This window comes from Mauremys mutica, chromosome 5 (genome assembly GCF_020497125.1).
Source record: "Mauremys mutica isolate MM-2020 ecotype Southern chromosome 5, ASM2049712v1, whole genome shotgun sequence".
Taxonomy (NCBI): domain Eukaryota; kingdom Metazoa; phylum Chordata; order Testudines; family Geoemydidae; genus Mauremys; species Mauremys mutica.
Genome location: NC_059076.1, coordinates 77,617,802 through 77,644,988, shown reverse-complemented (window position 1 = coordinate 77,644,988; position 27,187 = coordinate 77,617,802). Strand labels below are relative to the sequence as shown.

Sequence of the window (27,187 nt, the reverse complement as noted above, 5' to 3'; positions counted from 1 at the left end):
TCATTTTTAGGGAGCAGCGTCATTTGTTGACCATGGTAGAATGTCAACAATATAATGAAAGGTTTCTATTCAAAACTAAACTTGATGGGCCAGATACTCAGTTGGAATCAATCCGACAGCTCCATTGACTTCAGCTGGTTTAAATCAGTGTAGGTCTATTGAAGATCTGATTGAATATATTGTTAGAAACGTTTTTGTGGTGCCCTTGACTATAGTGATATAGTTTTACTAGATTTTTTTTCTTTTTCTTAGAATGCGAGCTCTGTTTGGTCTTTGCAGAAATGCTGTCATGTTAGTATTGTGATTCAGTTTCTTTTTAGGGGAGCTGTGGCAAGCATCCAGGAGTTTGCTCTCTGACTTAATCTCACAAACTAGAGCCAGTTCTTGGTGAAGAGGTAATCGGGCATTGGTACGCAGACAGAGATTTCTGAAAGAGGCATTGCCTGTATGCCGTTTGTGATCGCCTCTGTCCCAGGATTAGTATATATTGTTGAAGCAAAATGGTACTGAGACTACTCAGGCTCCACTTGATTGATTTCTCTTGCCAACAGTAAGATGACCTGCAAGGCCCTGATAGATTATCTTTCTTGACAACAGTAGGGGCAACAGTATCTACAGCATCATCACATTTAGAAGAACAATTTCTTCAAGGAATCATTCTCTTTCCTTGTGTTGCACTGGAAAGGGAACAGAAATGTGGGCAGGGACAAAGAAGTGTAGAAATAAAGGAAGGTTTAAATGATATGGGGGAAAGAAGAGATGTATAGTAATAAGGGGTGGGGAGGAAATGACTAATGTAAAAATATAGGCATGGAACAGAGAAGCAGAAAAGTAACTAAACAAATTATATACAATTTTCCTCCTATAATTTATTTTTCTCCCCTGTTGTATGCACTTATGATACTGTGGTGCCCTTACTTTCAATGTACCTTTACATTTCTGTGAACTCTGCCTGTTGGTGGAGACAACAGATACCTTGTTCTCAAAGGAGAAACACACTTTTCTCCTTCTCTTTTATTCTTTCTTGTTGTTGTTTTCCTTAATCTGAACTGAGTTATTCTTAATGAAAATATATGAGTTCTTGCAGAGTATGTGTAACACACTGGTCAGTGTGTGTTACCTGTCCCCCCTCAGGACCAATCCACAAGTCTGTTACTGCCTCCACTTATGTCATGACTGCCATCTTGGCCAACACTGCGGATTGAACAAAGGACCTCCAGAGCTAAAAACATCAGGCTCTAAAGCATTGAGCACAAAGAGCTAGAGAAAAAGCCAAAAGCTTTAACAGCCATGCAGGGGGATACATAACACACACTGACCCATATGGTACATATGGGATAATATTATATCCCTTACAACAAGGTGTCAGGAAGATGTCTCCAATGAGAGAGGAAAAAATGAAATAACTGCATTATGAAACCCTATGAATATGCACTTTGGTGTAAATTGACCACAGAGGAAATCAAGGGAATGTGAAAGGCTCTTTCAAGATTTGAAAGCTCTCAGGAAACAAAAATACACTTTTAATTAATTGTGATAGATTCATAAATCGTAAAGCCTGAAGTGGGGGGGATCATTGTGATAATCTAATGTGACCCCCTGCATAACACAGGACCAAGGGCTTTATTGAATTAATCCCTTGTTGAATTAGAACACATCTTTTAGAAAAACAACCAATCTTAATTAAAAAAATTTCAGTGATGAAGAATCCACAATCCTTGATAAATTGTTCCAATGGTTAATTACCCTCATTGTTAAAATTGTGTGTGTTATTTTGAGAGCACATTTGTCTAGCTTCAACTTTCAGCCATTGGATTTTGTTATACCTGCATCTGCTAGACTGAAGAGATCCTTCTATTATCAAATTTCTGATTGCCCTGTAGGCATAGGTGCCAACTCCGTGGGTGCTCCGGGGCTGGAGCACCCATGGGGAAAAAATGGTGGGGGTGGAGCACCCACCGGGGCAGCCTCCCTATCAGCTGCCCCCTCCCCCTAGTATTTCCCACCTGCCAGCAGGCAGTGCCTCCTCCATCCTCCCTGTGCCTCCTGCCCACCATAATCAGCTCTTTCGCGGCATGCAGGGGGTTGGGAGGAGGAGCGAGGAGGTGGTGCGCTTGGGGGGGGCGGACTAGGTGGAAAGAGGCAGGGTAGGGTGCACCGGGGGTGGAAAAGGCGGGGTGGGACCTTAGGGGAACCTTAGAGAGACCTTGGGGGAAGATGGAGTGGTGGCGGGGCATGGAGCAGAGCTGGGGTTGAGCACCCCCCAGCACTTTGGAAAGTCGTGCCTGTGCCTGTAGGTTACTTATAAACTGTGAACAAGTAATCCCTTGATTGGTGGGGCCCACCGGCTGGCAGGAGGCGCTAGGGGGAGGTTATAGTAGGGGGGCTGCCGGTGGTAGTATGGCTTAGATTCTTTGTTCCTAAATGCATGACTTACATTTGGCTGTATTAAAACAGGTATTGTTTTCTTGCACTTGTCCTACCGAAGTTAGTCAAGCACTTAATTTTTTTGGTAGTCAAGCACTTAACTTTTGCATTACTAACTGTATGAACTTTTGTAGCTTACAGTATTGTGCTTAACCTCGACATTAAAGCTTTCAACACAATGAACCCAACACAATGAACCAGATCTCCATATGTTAGCTATATTGAAATCATATGGACCTATGCCAGTTTATACCACCTGAGGATCAGGCCCAATAATAATAAAACATATCAAAGAGTCTTTTGCTGTGAGAAACTTATGAGGTATATGCCATGGTACCAATTTAGATGTGCACTCTGGAGTGTAATGGGTTAGAATTTGACACACATGGCCTTAATTTAATGTATCAACTGATGTGGCAATACTTTTTATGATCCAATTGTAAAAATGTCAGCCTTTAATTGGTGGTAATCTGGAAACACATCTGGTCAAAATTCAAGGTCTTAAATTGTGGTAATAATCTGGAAATATGTTAGGGCTGATATTTTGTATCAAAGGCGCCATATAAATCTAAGGTATTATTATAATAATTCCCTTAGAGAGTGTAGCTCTTGGGTAGTGTTATATTTGTGTCCTGAAAAGAGAGTATTTTTTAAAATCTCAAATTTTAAGATTATATACCGCAGTGCCCAATGTCATGGGTAGCAGAAGGCATCTGCAACAAAGTAAAAATTTCTAAATGGGTTAGTTATTCAGAGCAAGGCTGTCCTTGATCCCTTTTATATTTAGTAATATGAATATAATTAGTAATACAGAGTGACATGTAAATTAGACTACTGTAACTTTCTTTACTGCATATAATCCCTCATTGCTGAAAGTAACAGGTTACCAGGATAGGGAAAAAACAAATGATAAATATATTTTCAAATTCAGGAAGAGAATTGTAAGAGACAAAAATAGAGGAAAAGGTAGGAAAGCAATAAGGGAATAAGGAAGACCAGTTCCATGTGCATACAGGAGAACACTGAACTCTCATTAAAAGTAAAATGCAAACCTGACCTTAACACTACCTAAACAATAAGAAAAGCCCTTCCTTTTCCCCTCCATACACACTTGTACCAATTATGGGGCACACTTCCTCTTCTCTTTGTTCACACTTTCACAGTACTATAGGCTAGATTCTCAACTTTTGTAAATGGTATAGTTCCATTTATTTCAGTGGCATTACACTGATTTACAGCAGATGATAATGTCTCTATATAATATGGACATCCTGCCATTTTTTTAAGCATGAACTTTGATTGGTTTTACCTCAGGGGATATTTCTCTTGTTTGAGTCCTCTACAGCAATAGTTCTTGAAAAGGGGTAAGGTACCCCTGGGAGTACGAGAGGCCTTCTGGGGGTACACCAACTCACAGGTGCTGACTTTTATTTTTCTTGGTGGGTGCTCCACCCCTGCTGTGCCCCAAGGTACTGCCCCTGCTCTGCCCCTTCCCCCTAAAGCCTCGCCCTTGGTCCGCCTCTTCCCACCCCTGCTCTGTCCCCTCCCTCAAGGCCGTCCACCTACTTGGTGCTCTCTGTCCTCCCCTGAGAGCCTCCCACCAGTTGCCAAACACATGGTTGGTGGACCTCACTGAAGAGTTGTGGCTGGTGGGTGCAGAGCACCCCCTATTTTTTTCTGTGGGTACTTGAGCCGCAGAGCACCCATGGAGTCGACGCCTATGCATCAACACATCTAGATATTTGCCTAGTTTTACAACAAGCTATATAAAAAGCACTAGCAAAGTCAGTACAAACTAAAATGTCATACAGACAAAATGAGAAAGTAAGCAAATTTTCAATAATAGCATGCTGTGACTCTTGTATATTTTGTAAGCAAGTATTTTTTAAGTGAGTGAAACTTGGGGTATGCAAGACAAATCAGACTCCTGAAAGGGGTACAGTAGTCTGGAAAGGTTAACAACCAAGAAGTGAGCTGCAGCTCACGAAAGCTCATGCTAAAATAAATTTGTTAGTCTTTAAGGTGCCACAAGTACTCCTGTTCTTTTTGCCCTACAGCGTCGTTACCCCCACTGTTTTACCTCTTTCCAAGTCGCTGTTTTGGAAATCTAGGACCCAAGTCCTTGATCCCATCATAGCTTATTTCTTCAGGTACAGATAACACCATAGTTACCCCAGTTAGATCTTCCCTTCAATTCCTTTCCTCACCATTTCAGTGTTCCTCCCTACCTCAGAGCTGACTTTTGTTAGTTACCTTTTCATGACATGAAACACATCCGTTCCCAGGCATTTGCCTGAGTGTGTAGCATAAGGGAAATTGTGGGTTTTGGTGGGATTTTAGTTGTTCATCTTGAGGCATGTTACCTCTCCCCCCTTATTGTATTAACTAATGTGTACATGCCCTGGAGTGTGTATTTAGGCATATTTTAGAAATTTTAAATAAACAGCACTGAAAGCTGCTGCCTCCAGCATTGTCCCATAGGGAATTCCAGGGATGAAATCTCTTCATTCCATCACTAAATTGTAGTATTTCTGGTGTTAATGTGCCAAACAATGTTTAAATACATGAAGTGTTTGTTTATATAAGGTCTTTATAAAAACACAATGTTTATCATGCAGAACAAGACATTATTATGCAAAATTTTACTGTGAAACCATTTTAGTTTGTGCAGTATTTTAGTCTTCCTGAACCTAAATGACCTTGTTCCCGAACTTTTCCAAGATAGTTACTACATATATAGTGTACCTGGCAGCTCTGCCCTAGGCTTCTGGGTTCCTTTCTCAGTTGTTTTAGTAGAAGTAAAAAATAATACTTAGCTCTCTGCGACACTCTGTAGCTTGAAGTAGCACCCTGAACCCCCATATTTGCACTGCGATATGATTGATATGTTTTGTACAAAGTATGCCTTGTGAGGTGGTATTTAAAAAGTCTTGAACTGCTGAACATTAATATCCTATTGAATTGTATGTGCTGTGATTGTATATGAAGTATTATTATATGTGTGTTACTGAAATACATTGTGAAGTTGGGAAATGCCCATAGTCAGCCTTTCAGTGACAAAAAAGGAGACTTAGTAAGACAGATTTACACTAGGACCAGCCATATATGTATTGATGGCCCATTAAGGGAAATCCACTCTCCCAATGGCCATCCCAGAGATTTCTCAGAGAGGACACGTACCCATTGAGGGCTGCTTAACCCCCATGTCACAGCAAGGGTCTTTCTAGCAGCTGGAAGAAAGTATAAAAGAGCAATGACATCATCACTTAGACTCTCTCCTCCCCCATCTCAACACCTGGAAGATCATCTGGAAGACAGACTTTGAACTGGGGAGATTGGTCCCAGGCTGGGAAGGGAATGAATCTAGTCTGTGGCCTTGGCTACACTTGAGAGTTACAGCGCTGTTGGTGGCTTTATAGCACTGTAACTCACTCCCCGTCCACACGGACAAGGCACATACAGCGCTGTATCTCCATGGCTACAGCGCTGCTTGTACTCTACCTCCCCGAGAGGAATAAAGAGTATAGCGCTGCTGCTGCAGCGCTGGGGTGCCAGTGTAAACAGGGAATAATCTTAGTACGCTGTTACTGACCTCCAGAAGCTTCCCATTATCCTTTAACTGAAAGTTTCGCTCTTTGTTTTGTTATGAACTCCGGGCTCCCGGAGCTGCTTATCAAAAAAACAAACACAGCCCCTGTTTGCTGTGAATGAGCAGAGGCAGGGGGGCTCCCTTTGGAACGCCCACGGCTAGTGTTTGCTTGAAGAGAGGGGGAGGGAGGGGGCTTGAGGAGAGAAGCAGCGCGGCGGGTGGGAGGAGGGGGCTCCATTTCGAAGCAGTTGCTTATCTGGTCTGTGAGGAAACAAACAAACAGCCGCTGTTTGCTTTCAGTGAGTGAGAGAGGGGTGTGGGAGGGGGTCGGAACTTGCAAGGCAGGGAGCTGACACAGTGTCGGATCCAAAAATCCACTCTCTCTCTCCCCCACGCTCCCTGTCACACTCCACCTTTTGAAAAGCACGTTGCAGCCACTTGAACGCTGGGATAGCTGCCCATAACGCACCGCTCCCAAAGCCGCTGCAAATGTGGCCACGACAGTGCGCTGGTAGCTGTCAGTGTGGCCACACTGTAGCGCTTTCCCTACTCAGCTGTACGAAGACAGATTTAACTCCCAGCGCTGTACAGCTGCAAGTGTAGCCATACCCCATGTATCAAGAACTGTGAGCTGCCTGTAACATCCATTAGAGCTGCTTGATTCAAATCTTGCTTCGTCTGTAGAACTTAGACTGCAAATTAATTTGTTTCTTATGTAACCAACTTTGATCTCTATGCCTGTTACTTATAATCACCTAAAATCTACCATTCTATAGTTAATAAATGTGTTTTATATATTATCTAAAACAACTGGCACCTGTAAGAGTTTCCCTTTTAGAGCCTGTGACAGCTCACGTTTGCATTTGCAGTGGCACAGAACCAGCATCTTCAAAACAAAGCATTATGTATTCATTCCCAAACGATACGAAGCATATGGTGCAAAGGGTAAAAATAATGAGCCTACATCTGCAGCTTGAGGTCTTCAAACCGCAATTTGGGGACTTCGATAACTCAGACATAGGCTGGTCCCGCGGCTCCGGTGGACCTCCCGCAGGCATGACTGCGGAAGGTCCGCCAGAGCCCCCTGCCGCCCTGTCGGCAAAATGCTGCCCCAAGCGCGCGCTGGGGTCTGGAGCCGGCCCTGGTTGGAAAGGAATTCTCCCCCAGGTCAGATTGACAATGACCTTGGATTTTTTTGGCCTTTGTCTGCAGCGTGTGGGTACAGGTCACTTGTGAGGATTATCTGGGCATTTAATCATTTCCCTGTCATTGCAGTATTGGGATTCCCGCCACGACCCATTCAACTGGCTTACACAGAACACCTAGATCAGTTCTGGGAGAACACTTCATCCAATTCTCTGGGATCCAAAAAAAAAAACTTTAACTCCAGGTTTCGTCACATAGGTTATTTTATTTGGCATTCAGCAGTGCTATGCTCAGTTGATCAGACTCAAGTCTGGGGGATGGGTATAGGGTGTACCACACATCTAACATTACACAGAATACCTCTTCCTTTATATACATTGTGACGGACTCAGGCCAGAAGGATATAAGAAGGTAGTGGAAAGCAGGTATATTAGCCTCAGAATGAGCAGGTCCTTGTTCTGTGGATAGCCAAACAAGGGCTACTTGAGGCCAATCAAGACACTTGACGCCAATTTAACCAGTTAAGGTCGTTAGGCTAATGCTGGCACCTGACCTCAGTTAACTGACAAAGGGTCAGCTAAGGCTATTAGGCTAATGGGGACAGCTGGAACCAATTAAGGGCCCACTTATACTGCTTTAAAAGCTCTCCTTCCAGTTCTCTCAAGAGGAGCCCAGGTGAAAGGAGCTGGAGGAGAGGAAGCATTACTGAGCCCTGAGGTAAGGGTGAAGCTTGGAAAAGGGGAGCACGGGGAAGTGGCCCAGGGAATCAAAGCAGCATCAGTGGAGGAGGGAAGCCACCAACAGCTGCTGCCATTAGGGTCCCTGGGCTGGAACCTGGAGTAGAGGGCGGGCTCAGGTTCCCCCCTTCTTCCCTCCTCCCCACCCCCCATGATCTACAGAGATTTCTTGGAGAGGGGAAACAGACTTTGGTCCAGGCAGGAGACCAAACGGTACCTACAGAGATCTAAGGAGCAACAGAGACTGTGGGTATATCCCACCTTCCCACCTCCCATACCGGCCTGTGATGAAAGCAGTTCAATAAGCTGTAACCTTTGCCGCCATACTGGGAAAGGGAGGTCATATTAAGGGCCCTAGCGAGCTTCTGAGGCCACTGTATCCGTCAGGAAGCGCAGGACCCACCAATGCAGGCTCGGAGCTTTGTAACAACATGTACATGTTACATTGTATTTCTGTACATTGCATCACACATTTTGGGATTGGCTTGGTTACTTTTCAGGAAAAAAATCCCTATGCAGCATATTCTGTCCATGCATTGTCCAGACTTAATATGGTCTTTACCTCATCTCTACATTCCTAGCTTGTCTTGTCCATTGTTAGTATATGGTTCTCTCTCTGTTCTCCCTCTTAGCTGGCTCAGGCATTCTGTGTTTTTAGCCTACTGACCTATTTACGTATCTTATTTAGCACAAAGTTCTGTTTACCTCCCTAATCCCGTCCTCCAAGAAATGAGGCCTCCCTCCATGTGTTAATTACATGTGAGGCCAGCCCTTTGCCTCATACAGGGGCCTTGAGGACTGGTGCACCTTGGTCCTACTTAATCTCTGCCTGTGGCACATAATAATCTAGTCTTCTGTGAGTCTCATTTACTTTGGTCTCATTTCCATTGCTGGGCTTAGTGTATGAGTGCTGGGTCTTGTTGGTGGCCTGTGATATACAGGAGGTCAGACTAGATGACCTAGTGGCTCTTTGTGGCCTTAATCCTATGAGCAAATGGAGGCCATTCCAAGTTTAGGACAAATCATGAAAAAGATACTCAAGGGTTGGAAGGTGATAGAAGATTCAGCAGAGTGAAGTCCGTTAGAGTGCAGGCTCAGGAAGAGAGGACAGCTGAAATGTAGATAGGAGCAGACCTGTTCTGTACTCTTTACAGGTGTGGTTGATTAGCTAGAATGTGATGTGCATAAGGGTGATTAAGTCAGTGAAAGGATGTGAGTTAAATGCTCACGTTTGCAAATAAAGTAGTACAATTTTATACAGCATATATTTTAAGCAAGTTTTGGTGCCTTAGAGAAATGCCCTCCTTTTCTGAGGAACAACAGAATGCATCAAAAATGCCTTACTGAGGCCCACCTTACTGGAACTGGTGAATTCTAGGAGGAATCCCAGGAGCGTGTAGGACCAGTTGGTCAGTCAGAGGGGGTGCAGATCGGGCTTTTGTTTGATGGTTGACAGCTGGAAGGAGAGTGGTCAGGCACTTTACGTATTGGGGGATATGTTCATTTTAATGAGTTATTATTAGATTGAACATCTATGTCCTAGACTGTAGTGTGCTCTTAAAATATTATACATTCTGTAGACAGCTGGGATCTAGGGAGAGAGGCTCCAAATCTGCTGGTCTATTTTCAGTGACATCTGAAAGATATGAGGAAATGAGAGATAAGGAATGTTCAGCTGTGCCATGCATTTTATGATGCAATTCAACAAAATCCAAATTTGTGGACTTTTAGGTCATGCTGAAAGCTCATTTGTTTTCCCAGGTTTTCTGGGGGATGCAAGATCCTTGCATACTATGATGTTGAAGCCATCTTAGCTAGATGAGCAGCTAAGTGGTGGATTTGGGAGATTTTAGTTTGAAAAATATCTAGGAGGTCTGGGAAGACTGAATCTGTGGGAAATTGGTCCTTCTTTATTCCATATAAGAGGTATACATGCAACCAAAGCGCTAGATAGGTGCATTTTAAAAACAGAATGGTTAGGTAGCGATCTATCTGAATGTACAGATTATTTTTGAAATGTCTGTTGACGTGAACCGTTATGAACAAAATAGTATACAAAATGTTTACCAGGCCTTAAAACAATTTTAAACATAGAGCGAGCTGATGAGGGGGTCCCTTTTAATAATGTCACATTAAAAATAGTTTTGCTTCTGTGTTTATTCATTTTAAGCCTTGAAATTTTCTGTTCATGATGAGAATTAGTCACGTTTTTCTAGGAGGATAGGGAAAGGCAATGTAAAAGAGCTTTAAAAAAGCCCAACACCACAACACACATTGCGTGTGTTTTTTCTTGTTCTTCTAGGAAGTATTCAAACTCTTAAGATGATGCTATGCCACTCAACAGGCCAGGGTACAAAAATGCTAATTTATTGATAGACTGCAGTGTCCAATTTGCATTTCAAATCAGACTGCACAGCTCCCCAAACAAGTAAGTGCCCCCACAATGTACGGAACCTGTGTTTTTTCCTCCAACAATCCATGACAAACATTGTGTAATGCGTGTGTGTGGGGGAGGTTTGGGTTGATTTTAAGCTTCACCATCTTGAAAAGGTTCCATCTTTTAATAAGGTACTACAGCCTACTGATAATTTTGCATGCTATACAGCAGAAAAAAATTGATAGAAAATTTATTTAAACATCTCACTGTCTTATCTTAAATTCATATCTGAGTACTTTGTGCCATTGTGAGAGATAATTTACCTTAAATAGAGGATTTGGTGGGCAGTCAGTAATATTCTCTATTTCATACTTTCTGCTTTTTTATTTATATACTTGGGGGAAAAAAAACACCTTAAACTACAAAGGTGTATTCCTCTTTTAAACAAGTCCTCTTGAAGCCTGTCAGAATACATTATAGAATAAGTATAATATTATGTATTTCTAATACTAATTATACACAAATAGTATAGACATATGAGAGAGAGAAAATGAAGGAGAATATTAGTATGTGACCAAGAGTGAGACAACTACTGCAGCATAAAGAACCCACAGGCATCTGGGCTTTCCCACTTTGGTAGCAAATAGGGGGAATTGTGGGTTGGTGGTCTGCTTCATGTTAGGAGGACACCCCTCCATCTGTTCTCAGTGCAGCCTGTTTCCAGTTTAAAACGCAGATTTCAATACAAACCTCAATTTCTTTTCCCCATTTTATATGCAAAGTGAGGCTTATGAATTACAGTGTCACTGGAACTGAGACCAAATTTCCCCCCAAAATTCACTGGCTATTCATTTGAATACCTGTTTACAGTGATAAACAATGGACAGCTTTGAGAAGAAAAATTGATAATCTTCACGGAAGAGTAATTTGAATGAAATTACACTTGACAGCTTGTCTCCAAGCAAACAAGGAGAGAGAGAGAGCCTTAGCTAAGCTCTGAGGACTTGCCTAAGCCTCTGCTGTTGGAGCTTCCCAGGAAAAAAGCACCCCACACTTTTTCCAACATCTAATTGAAGCTTTTGATTAATTCTGTGTAGCAGTTTGTAGTGAAGAAAGGTAGCCATGGAAGAGAATATGGAAGAGGGACAAACACAAAAAGGTATTGTGATAAATAGTTTTCCATTTACAAATATGGTATTATTTTATAGTTTCCTTATTTGCTTTAGGTGCATGCCTGTAAGGCTAGTGAATATCCTGATGTAGTAGATGGGAAAGATTTTTCTTTCCGTTTGGCTTCTTGAAGTAATTCCTGGAATTAATATTGTGATTGTGAATATTTAAGATTTACGGAATTCAAATGCAGAGTCCTATATGCATAGTAGTAACACTGCAAGCTTTTAATGTGGACTGTTTCCTAGAACAGTCCTTTGTTAACCTTCATTTATTTCATGTTTTCACGCTTGTCGAGCTCGGTCAAGGGAGCCCACTGTGAACTATGAGAGAGCCACTCACACAATATTTGGAGCTAGTTGGAGTTAGAAATCTAACAATGTAACCATTATTTACACCTTTGAATGAGTGTCCAGACTGAACAAAGACCTGGAGTATATTTTGCATATTATTTGGGAGGTGTCTATATTTCTTTCACTTTCCCCCTCCATTTCGCTTTAGGTATCTGTGGAAGCAGCCTTGCTATAGTATCTATCAAGGGATTGATTGTAAATTTTGCAGTGTATATGTTCAGTTAGCTTTTTGTTTTTGCACAGTGCAGTTCAGTTTGTGTTAGAAAAAATAAATACACAGCATGGTCATGGTATTCCTATTTTAAAATCTCTGGTCAAAGTTGTATGTAGCTGATTGTTGCTGGGCATATTGCTGTTTTTTAAAGGTAAACCTGTAGCTTGTTGTTGCTTGTACAGTATATTGACTTGTAGCTCAGGAAAATATACTGTTCGTAAAGTCCTTTTCTCTAAGGAGCAGTGTATGATCACTGCAACTGTGTTCCCTTTCTGTTCTGTCCATGCTGGATTTTATCTAGATGTATTGAAATGAGGGCATTTTTTGTATTGCAAGTGCAAAGGTAATGCTGGCAAAGATTTGCCACATCTAAATGACAGGTACTGTTTAATCTAAATTGATCTGGAGATTAGTGCCCGAGAGGGGCATTTTGGAGGTAAGAAAATCAGATAACCTAAACTCCATGTAGATGCATATTTCCTGATGCCATATTCTGTTTTTCAACACACTGATCAATCTGGTTGCTACATGTAAATGTCATGCTTGCTCATTAGAAATGACCCACTTAGACTAAATGCAGCTTTGGAGTGTTTATTATCTTGCTTTTATCTAGATGTACAGTAGATTCTCACAACAAAGCAGAATATATGTATCAAATGTAAAACAGATTAATTTATAAACAATATGGTGAACTGACAGGATATCTGACAATTAAATCCAAATACCTAACCATAAATTAAACACTTGATTTGGAGAAACAATATATAATTCAGCACCCCTAACTTCCTCATTTTAAAAATCCAATTGGAAAACTCTAAAAATTGCCAAAGAAAAATGTGAATCAATTAGTGGATGACATGAACAAGTTGCTATAGATAACTGTGTCCTCATTTTTCAAATGATAAGCAGTTGGAAAGACCAATAGCCTCTCAAAACAATGTGATTAATAGTGTGATTACAACAATAGCTAATGCAACAGATTTTTTTCCCATTTTGAATGCCATGCCTTTAGTAGTGCCCAGCTGTCATCACAAGCATGGGCAGAAATGTGTTGAGATCCCAATAAATTATATTTATTTTCCCTTATGGGGGAGGGCTGGTGTTGATTAATTGCTGTGACGGTATTTGTGGATCTGTTGTGGGAAAGAGGAGTGCCCGTACCCCCCCATAGAAGGCTGGAATTCAAGATTAATAAAATGAGGGAATAAAAGGAGGACTCATGAAGAGAAGGAGTATTGGGACCTGAGTTTGTGAGGGGTTGTTAAGGAAAGTACTGTGATCACTGGTCACTACAGATGCTTTAAAGGCTGCACTTTGCCTTTTGGAGGAAGAATATTGTCTCTAGTTATAGACTTTAGTACTTCTGTCCTAAGTTGCTTTCACATACCATAACACTTCTGTTGTGGTGTGCTTTGTCAAGGCTGAGCAATGTATAGTTATAATTTAGCTGGACCATCTCTTATTTTTCCTTAATGGAATATCCCAACAACTTTCATCAAGACATGTTTATTCTAATTTTCTTCATGCTTCCATCTTGAGTGAAGCTGCTTGTTTCCGCCTCTCTCCTTCTCTCTTCCTGCTATAAAATCAATGGGAGTATAAATTGTCACTGCTCACCAGCTCCTGCACTCTTTGTAGCAGATGCTTTGAACCACCCACGGCACGGCATTACATGTTGCTAGCAGCCATGATGGAAGTGAATAGTTTCATATTGGTGCATTTCACAAATACAATGCAAATAGCTCTAATATGATACTTGCTGCTTCAACAACCATTTTATTCCTATAGAGTCAAATACAATAAAATACCAGTGAGTACAAATAGTATGTTTTCTATAGTGATACACTGAATGTCATTGTTTAAGCAAGGGATTCTGCCTGTATATTCGCTATAAATTCCAGTTTTTTGACAGTTAAAAATTCTTTTTAGGCTATAATTTGGGAAACAAACTACCAGCAAAGGAGACTGCTGGACGGACACATTAGCCTCAGAAATCAGACAAATAATACATAATATGTATGTATTGTCTGGTTTCTGATGCTGATTCACTGTGAAGCTGCATCATGGTTGGGGATGAGATGCTCTAGTGTTCTAATGCTTTTTCCAGTATTGTCTTGCTGTGTGGAAGTAGCTTCTCCTCTCCGTTTCAGTTTCTGCATTCAGAAGATAAAGCTCATGCTAACCTACCTTTTCAATGTTTGTTCAGCAGTTTAAATATGTAAAAGTGTATAAGTGCTCTGTATTTATTATCTATTCATTTTTGCACTTAAACTAAGGGAAGGCCCCTTTTCTTTTCTTGTTGGTCGCTGGCCCATCTCATTGTCTCCCAAGAGAGCAGAGGTTGGAAAGACAAGTCCAATTACATCCACTAGCCCATTCCTGTCCAAGAATTAGACCTATGCATGGAAGTGGACTCTTCCTTCAAAACATTACAGTGTATCTTTTTGGTGCACATTAAAAATAATAGTCTTACTAAATATCTATAGCATAATATCTTGGGAGACCTTTCAGCCATTACAGTTTCTATGAAAGGAATATAAAGAGCTTTTTGACATGGTGCTGTGTTCATAGGAAATGAAAGCCAGAGCAATGTCAGCAAGAGTTTTGTCGTCCTACTGCTGAAAAACACAAAGGTGGTGGAAATGATGGTTTTAGCTATTATTAATGAGATAAAATATGAAAATTTCAAAAGTGTCTCAGTGAGTAAGGAGCTTTCGGTGGGACATTTGCTATTAAGTCACTTAAGTGCTTTTCAAATATCTCACCTATAAAAGCTAAGTTATGTCAGTGGTTAATCTCCCAGGTCACTAGTGGTGGAAAGATGGTAATAGCAGATTGCTATTCATTTTGCTACATGAAAAAAAATCTGGTGGTCTCAGTCCAGTTTCTGCATCACCATTCGCAACATTGTTTGTTGCCAGAGGCGTAGCGAGCGCCCTCCGTACCCTCCGACCAGAGGGGGCCCCGCAAGGAAGGGGGCCCCTAAAAGTGGCAAAAAAAATGTAAGGTATAACTAGGTAAGTGACATTTATTGACACTATTGCACAATCCATGTCGGTTTTACTGACAAAACCGTGAAGTCATTATGATACATCATAATGCTATTGGCTACATCAGTTGTCTGTCGGTCAGTTTCGAATTTTAGTTGGACCCGTTCAAAGAATGTGTATTTGCGTTTATAATGGCGGTCGGCGGATAAATGTTATTAATTTAGTTGTTTAAATTTTTATCGTTTCCAACGCAGAAGCGTGCTTTGTGATGTCTAAGAGAACGTATAAGAGCGGAGCTAGTAAACGAAAGGCAGCAAAAGATGCCGAGAAGGAACTTGAGAAAATTCCAAAGTTGTCAACGTATTTTGCGCTGCAATCCAACGTACAGGTACAGGAATATGAAACAGACAGCGCTAGCAGCGACGAATCGTATCCAGAAGTGCTTCAAGTGAGGTCGAAGGTGAAGCCAGTTGTTCTACCAAACAAACTGTGACAGATATTCCAGCTGCTGCCGGGAAAGAAGTATCTGAATCTGAACCACTGACTGATGATCCAGGAGATTGGCCGTCTATAATATCGGACAGGCAAGTGTGTGACATTGTTGCACGTGGCCCACCGCAGCAGAATGAAAGTTACGAATTTCCATTTAACAAGGAAAGACGGATGTTCACAAGTACTCATTTCTATCGAACCATGGCAAATGGCGAGAAAATAAGACGTTCATGGTTAATGTACTCAGTTCAGAAAGATGCCATTTTTTGTTTTTGTTGTAAATTATTTGGCACTGGCGACATACCGCTACGTCGTGGAACATCTGCTTGGAAAGTACTGTCAAAAAGACTTCAGCAGCATGAAACAGGCAAAGGTCATCAAGACTGTATGGTGAAATGGTTTGACCTTTGGTCAGGCATAGTAAACCGTACATCTATTGACCAACTCGAATTGCAGGCTTTTCTGAAAGAAAGAGATTTCTGGAGAAATGTTGTCAAACGCATGGTTGATGTCGTTATTTTCTTGTCCGAAAGAAACTTGACATTTCGAGGAAGTAATGAAAAGCTCGGCGATCCTTCGAATGGCAACTTTTTGGGACTGTTTCAATTGCTTGCAAAGTATGATACTGTCCTCAGCGAACTTTTACAGAGGATTAAGAAGGCAGAGACGCATGTTCAGTACCTCAGTCCACAGATCCAAAACGAGCTGATTCAACTTGTTGCCAGTAACATTCAAGAGGCCAACATAGCGCAGCTTAAAAAAGCAAAATATTATTCAGTTATTTTGGACTGTACTCCCGACGTGTCACATGAAGAACAGATGTCTGTGGCGTTATGCTTTGTTGAATGCAACGGTGAAGATGGTGTCAATATTCGTGAAGCATTTGTTGGTTTTCTTAATGTTCATGATGCAACTGGCGAGGGCTTATTGGAAGCGTTTCTTGAAAAGGCAAACAACTTAGGAATAGACATTGCCGACATGAGAGGCCAAGCTTATGATAACGGCGCAAATATGAGAGGAAAGAATAAAGGAGTTCAAGCCCGCATGCTACAAATAAATGACCGAGCCTTGTATGTACCATGTGGAGCTCACACTTGGAATCTTGTGATCTCAGACGCGGCAAAGTCATCGAAATATGCCGTTGACTTTTTCAATCTGATTAACAGAATATACGTTATCTTTTCTTCGTCACCTTCACGTTGGGATATACTTCAAGAACATATGGCAATATCTGTTAAAGGGTTATCGGACACTCGTTGGGAGTCGAGAATTGATGCTGTGTAGCCATTGCATTATCACCTTGAAGAATTGTGCAATTCTTTGTCATCTTTGCGAGAATATGCGCTCGAAAAGAAAGATGGCAATACAGCAACAGAAGCCGGTGCGCTTTTAGACCATGTTACTACGTGGCCTTTTGTTCTGACTGTGTACACGTGGTACGAAATACTTTCTCACTGATCAGGCCATATCTTCTGTTTCGTCGCGATTTGACCAACTCGTGGAGTGGTATAAGTTGTTTGGATTTCTGTACAACGCTAACAGCCTGAAGCAGTGTCACAGAGAAAATGAACTGGAGAATCACAGCAAAAATTTTGAAAGAAAAATGGGAGACATTGATGCCAACGAACTCATAATGGAATTGAATCGTTTTATTTATGTCATCGAGAAAGAGAGAGGATTTGTCACGGCAAACAATTTTTTAACGTACATATACAAGAACAGCCTTCAGGAGATATATCCAAATCTTTGCATTTGCATCAGAATTCTTCTGACCACACCAGTTACTGTCGCTGGTGCTGAAAGGAGCTTCAGCAGAATGAAACTGATCAAGAATATCCTGCGCTCAACCATGACAGATGACAGGCTTTCTGCGCTTGCAGTTATCTCAATCGAAAACAAGATTGCCAGATCTCTGGACTATGACACATTGATTAACCAATTTGCGGAGAACAAGGCTCGAAAGAAGCGCTTTGCGTAAATACGGAATACATGTACACTGTAGGCCTATGTATACATAATATGAACCCTGTATATTGTATAAAATAAATACCGCATTCCAGTTTCTGCATTGTAAGGGGCCCCGGACATATGTTCGGAGGGGGCCATGTTCTTTGTTGCTACGGCCCTGTTTGTCGCCTCAGCAGAAAGTTTTTTGAGGAAGAAACAGTGGGCTTTTTATTACACATTTTATGCAACAGTTAGCATGGGACCTGAGTCCCAATGCTACTGTATCAACGTGGAATTTAAACTACCTGGTCCCTCCAGGTTTCCTTAAAGCACATTAGCAGAATAGTGTGGGAAAAATTTCATTTTTGATGCTCCTCATATATCTGTTCTTAGTGTAATTATGTATAATAAGTGTCCGTATTTAGAGAGGCAGCCCATTCCGGGGTACAGGGCACTGCACTGTGACTCATGAGAGTGGACTTCTTTTCTCTCATCTGTCAATAACTTGCTGTTATAATCTGGGACAAATAACTTCCTCTGTGCCTTTTGTCTTGTATATTTGGACTGTAAACTCTTTGGGGGCAGGGATTGTGTCCTAGTATATATACATACAGCACCAAGCACAGTGGGGAAACTGATCTTGTTTGGGATCTCTAGGCACTACTGTAATATAAACAATCACCTAATGTTCTGAGCACTTTTACAAAGTTTAAAACTCTCCATAATATTTAATTCAATATAATGTAATATAATATACAGTCCATAGCAATCTGAATATAACCGGCCAAACAATAATTCTTCTTCGAGTGCTTGCTCATGTTGATTCCATTCTAGGTGCGTGTGTGCCCACATGCACAATCGTTGGAGATTTTTGCCTTAGCGGTATGCGTAGGGTCAGCTGTAGCACCCCCATGCTCATGTGCTGGCATATTAGGTGCTGATGACCCTACATCCTCTCAGTTCCTTCTTACCGCCTATGACTGTTGGTTGGAGCACCTTGTCTTACATCACAAGAGTGTTAGCGGTTCTTACAGTCCATTGTTCTGTCTCCTTTGTTGTTAGTTGATAGGTACTGAGTTAGACCTTTACGTGTTAGGGTAGAGTAGTTTAGGCGTTACAGTCCCAGCTGAGACTTCGTCTCGAAGCCAAGCATGCCCCATTCCCCAGACTTTACGCCATGTTCATTGTGCAGACAGTCAATGCCCATTACTGACCCCCATGAGAGCTGTTTAAAGTGATTGGGGGAGTCCCACAGAAAGGATAAGTGCAGGATCTGAAAAAACTTTCGCCCTCGAACTCAAGAGTGAGATATCTGCTTAAGGGCCCTCCGTGTGGTGGCTGTACTTTTGTCCTACCTCGAAACCCTCTTGATTGGACTCCACAACTGGCATCTTGGTGTTGGTACATAGTACATCATCAGCACTGGAATCCATCCGGCACTGTTCCACCTCCCTGGTGCCTAAGAAGCAGTTGAAGTCGACGGGCCCACCAGCACCACAGGAAAAGGGGGCTTTGGGCAAAGGACCTGTGTCAGGCCACTTGCCTGCCCCAGAGCTGCTTGGAGGTACCTCTGCGGTCAGACTCCCTAGTCTAGCCAGGGACCTGCCTCTGACTTTTGGGAGCGGAAGGGTATCTCGGCCCCTAATAGGGTCATGTGTGCCCCAAGTGGGCCTGGCAGCCAAAGAGCAAGTAGGCCAACCAACACCGCAGATGTCAAGCCAGACATGGACCTATCCAAGGGCCCGACATCTATGGGCAAGGCGGTTATGGGACCACCCCTAAAGCAGCAGAGTGTCCCCAATCCCTAGACCGCAGGCATCAGTCCCCATCACTGTGGCCTTGGACCCTGGCACCGCAGCCTCAGTCCCTGTTAGAAGACCTAGGTCCCTGATGCCAAGGTCTCTGCCTGTTGGGCACGGGACACCTGAGTCATTATGCTGATCCCTGTACCTATGGTACTGTTGGGCCTCCCACACCATTGCCTAGGTGGTCTCCCAGGCATCAATCCGCCCCCCCCGCCATGTGAGAGTGTTCCCGGTCATGGCACCGGTCTCTGGCTCCCTGGTACTGCTTTTAGGGCTGGCACTGGTCCTTGCCCTCTCCTCACTGGTCTCCGACAAGTGTCAGTTGGCAGACTCAGGCATCTACGGCTCCACCCTGTCACCAGAAGGACAATGGTCCAAGCCTGAAGGGGAGTTCAGCCCCTCACCTATAAAAGGCGAATTGCCACCAGCCCGCAAGACCGGTGTGGCTCCTGCAGCAGCAGCAGCGTGGAGGCAGGGGCAATGGCCCACTCAGTGGCAGTATTGGAACGCGTGGGCTGTACCTCTTATGCTGGTCGCATACTCCCACTGTTCCTCCCAGGCTGCACTGGACAAGCTGCCCCTAGCAGAGCATGCACCTGTGTTGGAGCACGGTGTTGAATCCAACACAGGGGCAATACAGCGGTCCCCGATGCCCTGGATGAGAAAGGGGAAGCTGCTCCTCCCTCTGCTGTGCAGTCATCTTCATCATCTCTGGATGAAGCTGTGGTGGGCCTCTTGCAAACGAGCAGCCTCCCCGAAAACTTCAAGGAGCGTCAGACTCTGCTCAAAAGGGTGGCTGCCAACCTGTACTTGGAGGTTTAGGAGTTAGCGGAGGAGTTGGACGACCTCTTTAATGTCATACCCTCCTCCACCCTGGCCCAGGTTGCAGTGCCCATCCACCCAGGGGTCCTTAAAACTGCCAAGTCTGTGTGGCAGACCCCCTCTTCCATTCCGCCTACCTCCAAGAAGGCAGAAAAGAAATACTATATGCCCACAAAGGGATTTGAATACCTGTACACCCACCCTCCAGCACGGTCCCTCATTGCGTCTGCCATCAACGAAAGGGCCAGGCAGGGTCAGATGGGTGGCACACCAAAACATAAAGACGCCAAGAGGCTGGGCTTGTTTTGCAGGAAAATTTATTCTACAGCCAGCCTTCAATTTCAGGTGTCTAACCATCAGGCCCTGCCAGACAAGTACAACTTCAACCTGTGGGACTCCATCAGCAAGTTCAAGGAGGGCCTCCCACAGGACTGAGCCCAGGAGTTCACCACCTTGGTGGAAGAGGGCAAAGCGGTGACAAGAGGTGCTCTCCAGATGGCCTGGGATGTTACAGATTCATTGGCCAGGGTTGTTGCCTCTGCAGTGGTCATGAGGCGCAGCTCTTGGTTATAGTCCTCTGGACCGTCTATCTGAGGGAGCAGGGCTCTTTTCAGAGTTGACCGATGCACAGCTCCACAGCCTTAAAAACTCCCATGGCACCCTCCGTTCCTTGGGCCTACACACCCCTTAGCTATCTAGAAAGCCATTCCGTCCACCTGGGGTGTCCCCTGGTCCAGCTCCTACATGAAGGACAGAGATAAAGGATTTAATCAGCATCACCCTTTGTCTGCCCATTACTCTGCCCAGCCTGGTTCTTCCAGAGGCCAGGGAAGCCAGAAGCAGTCATTTTGAGGATGTGCTCAAGGATAGCACTCCAGTCACTTCCCAGGATCCATCCGCCTGCTGTTTCCTCAACCGCCTGCACCCCTTCCGGTCGATTTGGTCGTGGCTGACCTCGGACCGTTGAGTGCTTGACATCAGATCTTCGGGCTACACCCTGAAGAAATAACACTTCTTTATACACTTTCCCCACACTATTCATGATTTGATAGACTTCTGTCATACCCTTCCTCAGCTGTCTCTTTTTTTAAGATGAAGAGTCCCAGTCTCTTAAATCTCACCTCATATGGAAGGTTTTCCGTACCCTTAATTGTTTTCATGTCCTTCCCTGTACTTTTTCCAATTCGAATATATGTTTTTTTTGAGATGGCGTGACAAGAACTGCATGCAATATTCATGGTGTGGGTGTACCATAGATTTCTATAGTTGCCTTATGATATTTTCTGTCTTATTAGCTGTAAATGGTTCCTAACAGTCTGTTTGCTTTTTTGACTGCTGCTATACGTTGAGTGGATGTTTACAGAGAACTATCCTCAATGACTCCAAGATTTCTTTCTTGAGTAGTGGTAACTAATTTAGACCTCAACATTTTGTATGTATAGTTGGCATTATGTTTTACAATGTGTATTAAGTTGCATTTATAAACATTGAATTTCATCTGCCATTTTGTTGCCCACTCAGTTTTGTGAGATCCCTGTGCAAGTCTTCGCAGTCTGCTTTGTATTAAACTATTTTAAGTAATTTTGTATTTTCTGCAAACTTTGTCACCTCACTGTTTCCCTTTTCCAGATAATTTATGAATATCTTGAGCAACACGGGTTCCAGTACAGATCCTTGGGGGACTCTATTAACCTTTCTCCCTTGTGAAATCTGACCATTTATTCATAGTCTTGGCTTCCTATCTTTTAACCAGTTACTGATCTCTTATCCCATGATTGCTTACTTTTGCTTAAGAATCTTTGGTGAGGGACTTTGCCAAAGGCTTTCTGAAAGTCCAAGACAGTATATCAATTGGATCACCCTTGTCCACATGTTTGTTGACAACCTCAAACCTCATGTTGACTCTTCCCCCAGCATATTGTGTTCATCTTATGTGTCTGATAATTCTCTTCTTTACTATAGTTTCTACCAATTTGCCTGGCACTGAAATTAGTCTCACCAACCTGTAATTGCCAGGGTTGTCTCTGGAGCCTTTTTAAAAAATTGGCGTCACATTAGCTATCCTCCAGTCATCTGGTACTCAGGCAGACTTAAGTGATAGGTTACATAACACAGTTAGTAGTTTTGCATTTTCATATTTAAGTTCCTTCAAAACTCTTGGGTGAATACCATCCAGTCTTGCTGACTTATTACTGTTTAATTTATCAATCTGTTCCAAAACCACCTCTGTCAACAACTCAGTGTGGGACAGTTCCTCAGATTTGTCATCTAAAAAGAATGGCTTAGGTGTGGGAATCTCCCTCACATCCTCAGCCATGAAGACCAATGCAAAGAATTAATTTAATTCCTCCACAAATGCCCTGTCTCCTTCAGCACTACAATTATCTAATGGCTCCACTCAGGGCCTTCCCTATGAGGGTGTGGGGCCTGGGGCAGAAGTAACTTCCGGGATTAACCCTGCCGGCCAATTGCACCGGCCCGCGCCCCCCCCACCCTCCAAGCACTGTTTGTTGTTGCTGTTTGTTTTTGTGTCTTTTGCTAGTTGCTTTTCAAATTCTTTTTTGGCCTGCCTAATTATACTTTTACACTTTACTTGCCAGAGTTTATGCTCTTTCCTATTTTCCTTAGGATTTAACTTCCATTTCTGAATGTCTTTTTGTCTCTGACTGTCTCTTCTACTTTATTATTTAGCCATGGTGGCATTTTTTGGTCCTCTTATTGTGTTTTTGATTGGGGTGTACTTTTAATTTGAACCTCTATGGTTTCCATGCAGCTTCCATTTCACTCTCGTGATAGTTCCTTATAATTTCTATTAATATAGCTTACTCATTTTTATGTAGTTCCCCTTTTTGACGTTGAATGCTACTGTAGTGGGTTTCTCTGGCATTTTCCTCCCTACAAAGATGTTAAGTGTAATTACATTATGATTGCTTTTACTGAATGGTTCAACTTTCACTTCTTGGACCAGAACCTGTGCACCATTTAGGACTAAATCAAGAATTGCCTCCCCCCTTGTGGGTTCCAAGACCAACTTCTCCAAGAAGTAGTCAAGAATGGTGTCAAGATATGTTATCTCTGTATCGTGTACTGAGGTGACATGTACCCAGTCAATATGGGGGATAGTTGAAATCCCCCATTATTATTGGATTTTCTTTATGTAGTCTCTCTAATCTCCAAGTCACTGTCACCATCCTGTAGAAGCAGCAAAGAATCCTGTGGCACCTTATAGACTAACAGACGTTTTGCAGCATGAGCTTTCGTGGGTGAATACCCACTTCTTCGGATGCAAGAAGTGGGTATTCACCCACGAAAGCTCATGCTGCAAAACGTCTGTTAGTCTATAAGGTGCCACAGGATTCTTTGCTGCTTCTACAGAACCAGACTAACACGGCTACCCCTCTGATACTTGTCACCATCCTGTTCAGGTGGCCGGTAATATATTCCTACTGCTAAACTCTTATTGTTCAAGTATTGAATTTCTATCTATAGAGATACTATGATACACTTTGAGTCATTTAGGAATTGTACTATATTTGATTTGGCTTTCTTTTACATATATTGCCACTCCCGTACAGACATGACCTACTCTGTCATTCCTATATATTTTGTACCCTGGCATTACAGTGTCCCACTGATTATCATCATTCCACCAAGGTTCTGTGATGACTATTAAATTGGTATCCTCATGTAATACCAGGGAAACCAGTTCACCCATCTTGGACTTCTAGCATTTGCATACAGACCCTTATAAAATTTGTCAGTATTTAGTTGTCAGTCTTCATGTGATGTAATTGAATGGGACTCTTTTTCACGTGACATTTTGTCTTCAGTTCCTACCTGTACATCAGCAAGTTCTATCTTCTCCTCTTTACTAGAATATAGAGTATCCTCTTTAATAGATCCTCCCCTTTGGGATGTCTCTCTCCAAACCATGTGCTCCTCCACACCTGTCGGCTTTCTCCCAGCCCTTAGTTTAAAAACTCCACTATGGCCTTTTTAATTTTATGTGCCAGCAGTCTGGATCTCTTTTGGTTTAGGTAAAGCCCATCCTTCCCATACAGACTCCAGTATTAAGGCTTACAAAGTTAGAGGAATAGATTCTCCACTCCATCTGAGATCTGCTTGGATGCAGTGGAGAGGGGGACCTCTGCAGAGAGCCTATCGTGGCAACACCCGGCCCTGGTAACCTTATGCCAGAGGAGTGGAGCAGAATAGAAATCCACTTGGCCATTGCTTTCCCCACCTCCAGTCAATTCCACTTCTGGAATGCCCTGTCCCTCTCTCTTTATACTGGGAGTTGGGAGGAGGTTGGTACAGAAGCTGCTATGCTACCTCAGCTGACTTTCCACTAGACCCAGAACAGTTACCTCCTTCCAATCTGACATCATTCCATTAATAGTTACTGTTTTTGTTTGCAGTTGTTTAACCAGTTATGTATCCACTTAATGGTAGTTCTACCAAGCCTGCATTTCTCCAGCTTACTTATCAGACTGTTATGTGGGACTATGTTAAAAGCCTCGCTGAAGTCCAGGTATATTATGTCCACCACATTCCCCTTATCAACCAAACCTGTTACCTTATCAAAGAAGAAAATCAAGCTGGTTTGGCATGATTTAATCTTAGTAAATCCATGTCTACTGATATTGATCACCCTCTTCATCATCCAAGTATTTGCAAATGAAATGTTTTATATATTGCTCTATTAGTTTCCCAGGTATCAAAGTCAGGCTGACTGGTTTATATTTCCCCCGCTCCTCGTTTTCCCCTCTTTGAGAAGTTGGGCACTATGTTAGCCCTTCTCTGGTCTTCCTTTCCTGTCATCCATGGGTTTGCAAATATTGTCAGTGGCTCCGAGATTTCTTCAGCTAATTTCTTCGGCAACCTGGGGTGAATAGCAACATGCCCTGCTGACTTGAATTCATTCAAATTAGTCGGAAGATCTCCGATGTGTTCTTTACTTATCCTGATCTGCATCCCTTCCCCGGTATTGTCTATGGTAACTTCGCCTCATACCCTAAAGTTATGAGATCATAGTTCTGAATTTCTGCTGAGAGCACGATATAGAGTTGAAGTCACTCTTATTTGTATTACCGTAGTGCCTAGAAGACCCAGTCATGGACCAGCACCCCATTGTTGTAGCATCATAAACACTTATAACAGAAAGACAGTTCCTGCCCCAAAGAACTTATGGTCTAAGTATAAGACAAAAAACAACAGGGAGATACAGAGATAGGGAGCACCAGGAAAAACCAGTTGAGATGGTATAGGTCAGTATGGTAGGCAGAGGTCTGAGAATACTAGCTGCCAAGCCACTGTCAAGATTTTTTGTAGTCGTCACAGCTAATAGGAGTTTTAAGGAGGGAGGTCAAGAAGTGGTTAAGTGCTACTGGGAGAACCCTACGCCAAGCCCTAGAAATTCAATCCCAGAGACTAAAAGCAGAATTCTCTTCTCGATCACAGTTGCTGTGTGTGTGCGCGTGTGTTTGGGGTGGGGGGTTGTCTTAGGAGAAGAGACAGTCTCTGAGATAGCTTGAGTCATGGACTCAAAGACAATAATCAAGACTTTGAATTGCACCTAGAAGTTAAATAGCAGCCAAAGTATAATACCAGACACTGATGTGATCAAAGAGAATAAATCTGTGAAAGAGAATAACTGTGCAATTTCTCTTTTAACTGTGATTGGAAAATTTGCTGTGTTCTAGACTAAAAAGTAGAAGATCATAATATTCTGCCCCTTAATTTTCTAGGTGACTAGACTTGTAAATGAAGCCTGAGAGCCAAATTTTTCTCTTACATATGATATTGCAAATGAAAGCCATATTTGGCTCTCCAGTAATGGAAAGTTTGTTTGTGTTATGTAGCTGGTGCTCTACCAAATCTTCTGGGACCCCTAAAGTGCAATCAGTTTTATGCATAATTAGGATAATTCAGAAACTGCTTTTAAATTTGGCTTTGTGAAAAATTTATGAGGGAGGGGAATGCTCCTGTCTGATACTTCTGTGTGAAACTGGCATTTACAATGTTTGGTTTTTAGTGAATTTAATGTGGACTTCCGCTTTTACCTCCCACATGTGTTCAGACTTGTTTTTTTGCCAATTCCTTCACTGTGGTATTGTTTTAAATCAACAATAAACATAGCATGAAAGCCTGCTCTTTTTTTATATATACTCCCTCAGGCATAGTAAGACTAATTAGCTATTCTCCCTTAATAAACATTAAATAAAACATCACATTTTAGCAGCTGGTGAAGTACTGTGTCTTACTTCCCTGCTTAATAGTAGTTAATAATTTTATTAAAGGAAAAGGTAATAATAGCATTTAATATGAAACTGAACTCAATTGCTTTCATTCCATAGCATGATCTTCCATGAGCCTCTCTCTCCAGGTAGTTGGCCACGTAATATCTAACATAAGATGCTTATATGGAGATAAACAAATTCCAGCTCATTTTAGCACAGGATGTATCCTTGTATCCTTCCAAATAATCCCATTTATTCTCAGTGAAAACTTAGTTTGCATGTTTTTTATGTTAACGGGCGTATACTGAACCTTAGAGTATTCCTATGGGTGATATGCACATAACACTATTCATTTCTCTGTGAATAAAACCATTTTCTTTTATGTAGTCTTAAACTGAATGGGCAGCAATGCAATTTCTAAATTAGTACTATGCAAATAGCACTTTTACACAGACCCTTAATTAAAAGTCAGCCATACAGCAAGATACTGTAATGCTGATATGATTTAATTTATGCCAAAATATATGCTTTCATTTTATCATTTTTTGACAATGAAAATCCATCAGCTGCCTCAGGGAAAGGAGGAAAGAATCTGGACCACATGTGGCCTTTATATTGTGGTGGTGATGATTTTAATAATTATTCAGATAGTGCACAGATGAGTGTGGTGTAAATGTTTAAACAGATTTTTTTTAAAGTAAGAGGCTAAAAAGGAGGCAATATTCTGCTTTCAGTCTCCATGCAAAGCTCATAGTGATTTCAATGAAAGGATTTAATATGGAATGGTTATAGAATATGTATCTTAAGAACTACTAACAATTCTACATCACATAGCACAATATGTTATTGATATTGCCAAAAATTACAGAAATCCTCTTT

General features: G+C 42.2%; 1 protein-coding gene across 3 annotated transcripts in view; it reads left to right on the top strand.

Moving 5' to 3' along the window:
• Positions 1 to 27,187, top strand: part of GPM6A (glycoprotein M6A) — a 319,807-nt gene that overhangs the window by 102,333 nt on the left and 190,287 nt on the right. The window contains exons 3-4 of one of the 3 annotated variants that reach the window (XM_045018380.1): positions 10,202 to 10,327; positions 11,147 to 11,435. The exons of the other annotated variants lie outside the window; for them this stretch is intronic. Of the exons in view, the coding sequence (XP_044874315.1) occupies positions 11,399 to 11,435 (37 nt within the window). The 5' untranslated portion in view covers positions 10,202 to 10,327; positions 11,147 to 11,398. The remainder of the gene's footprint in view (positions 1 to 10,201; positions 10,328 to 11,146; positions 11,436 to 27,187) is intronic. 3 annotated transcript variants of the gene reach the window in all.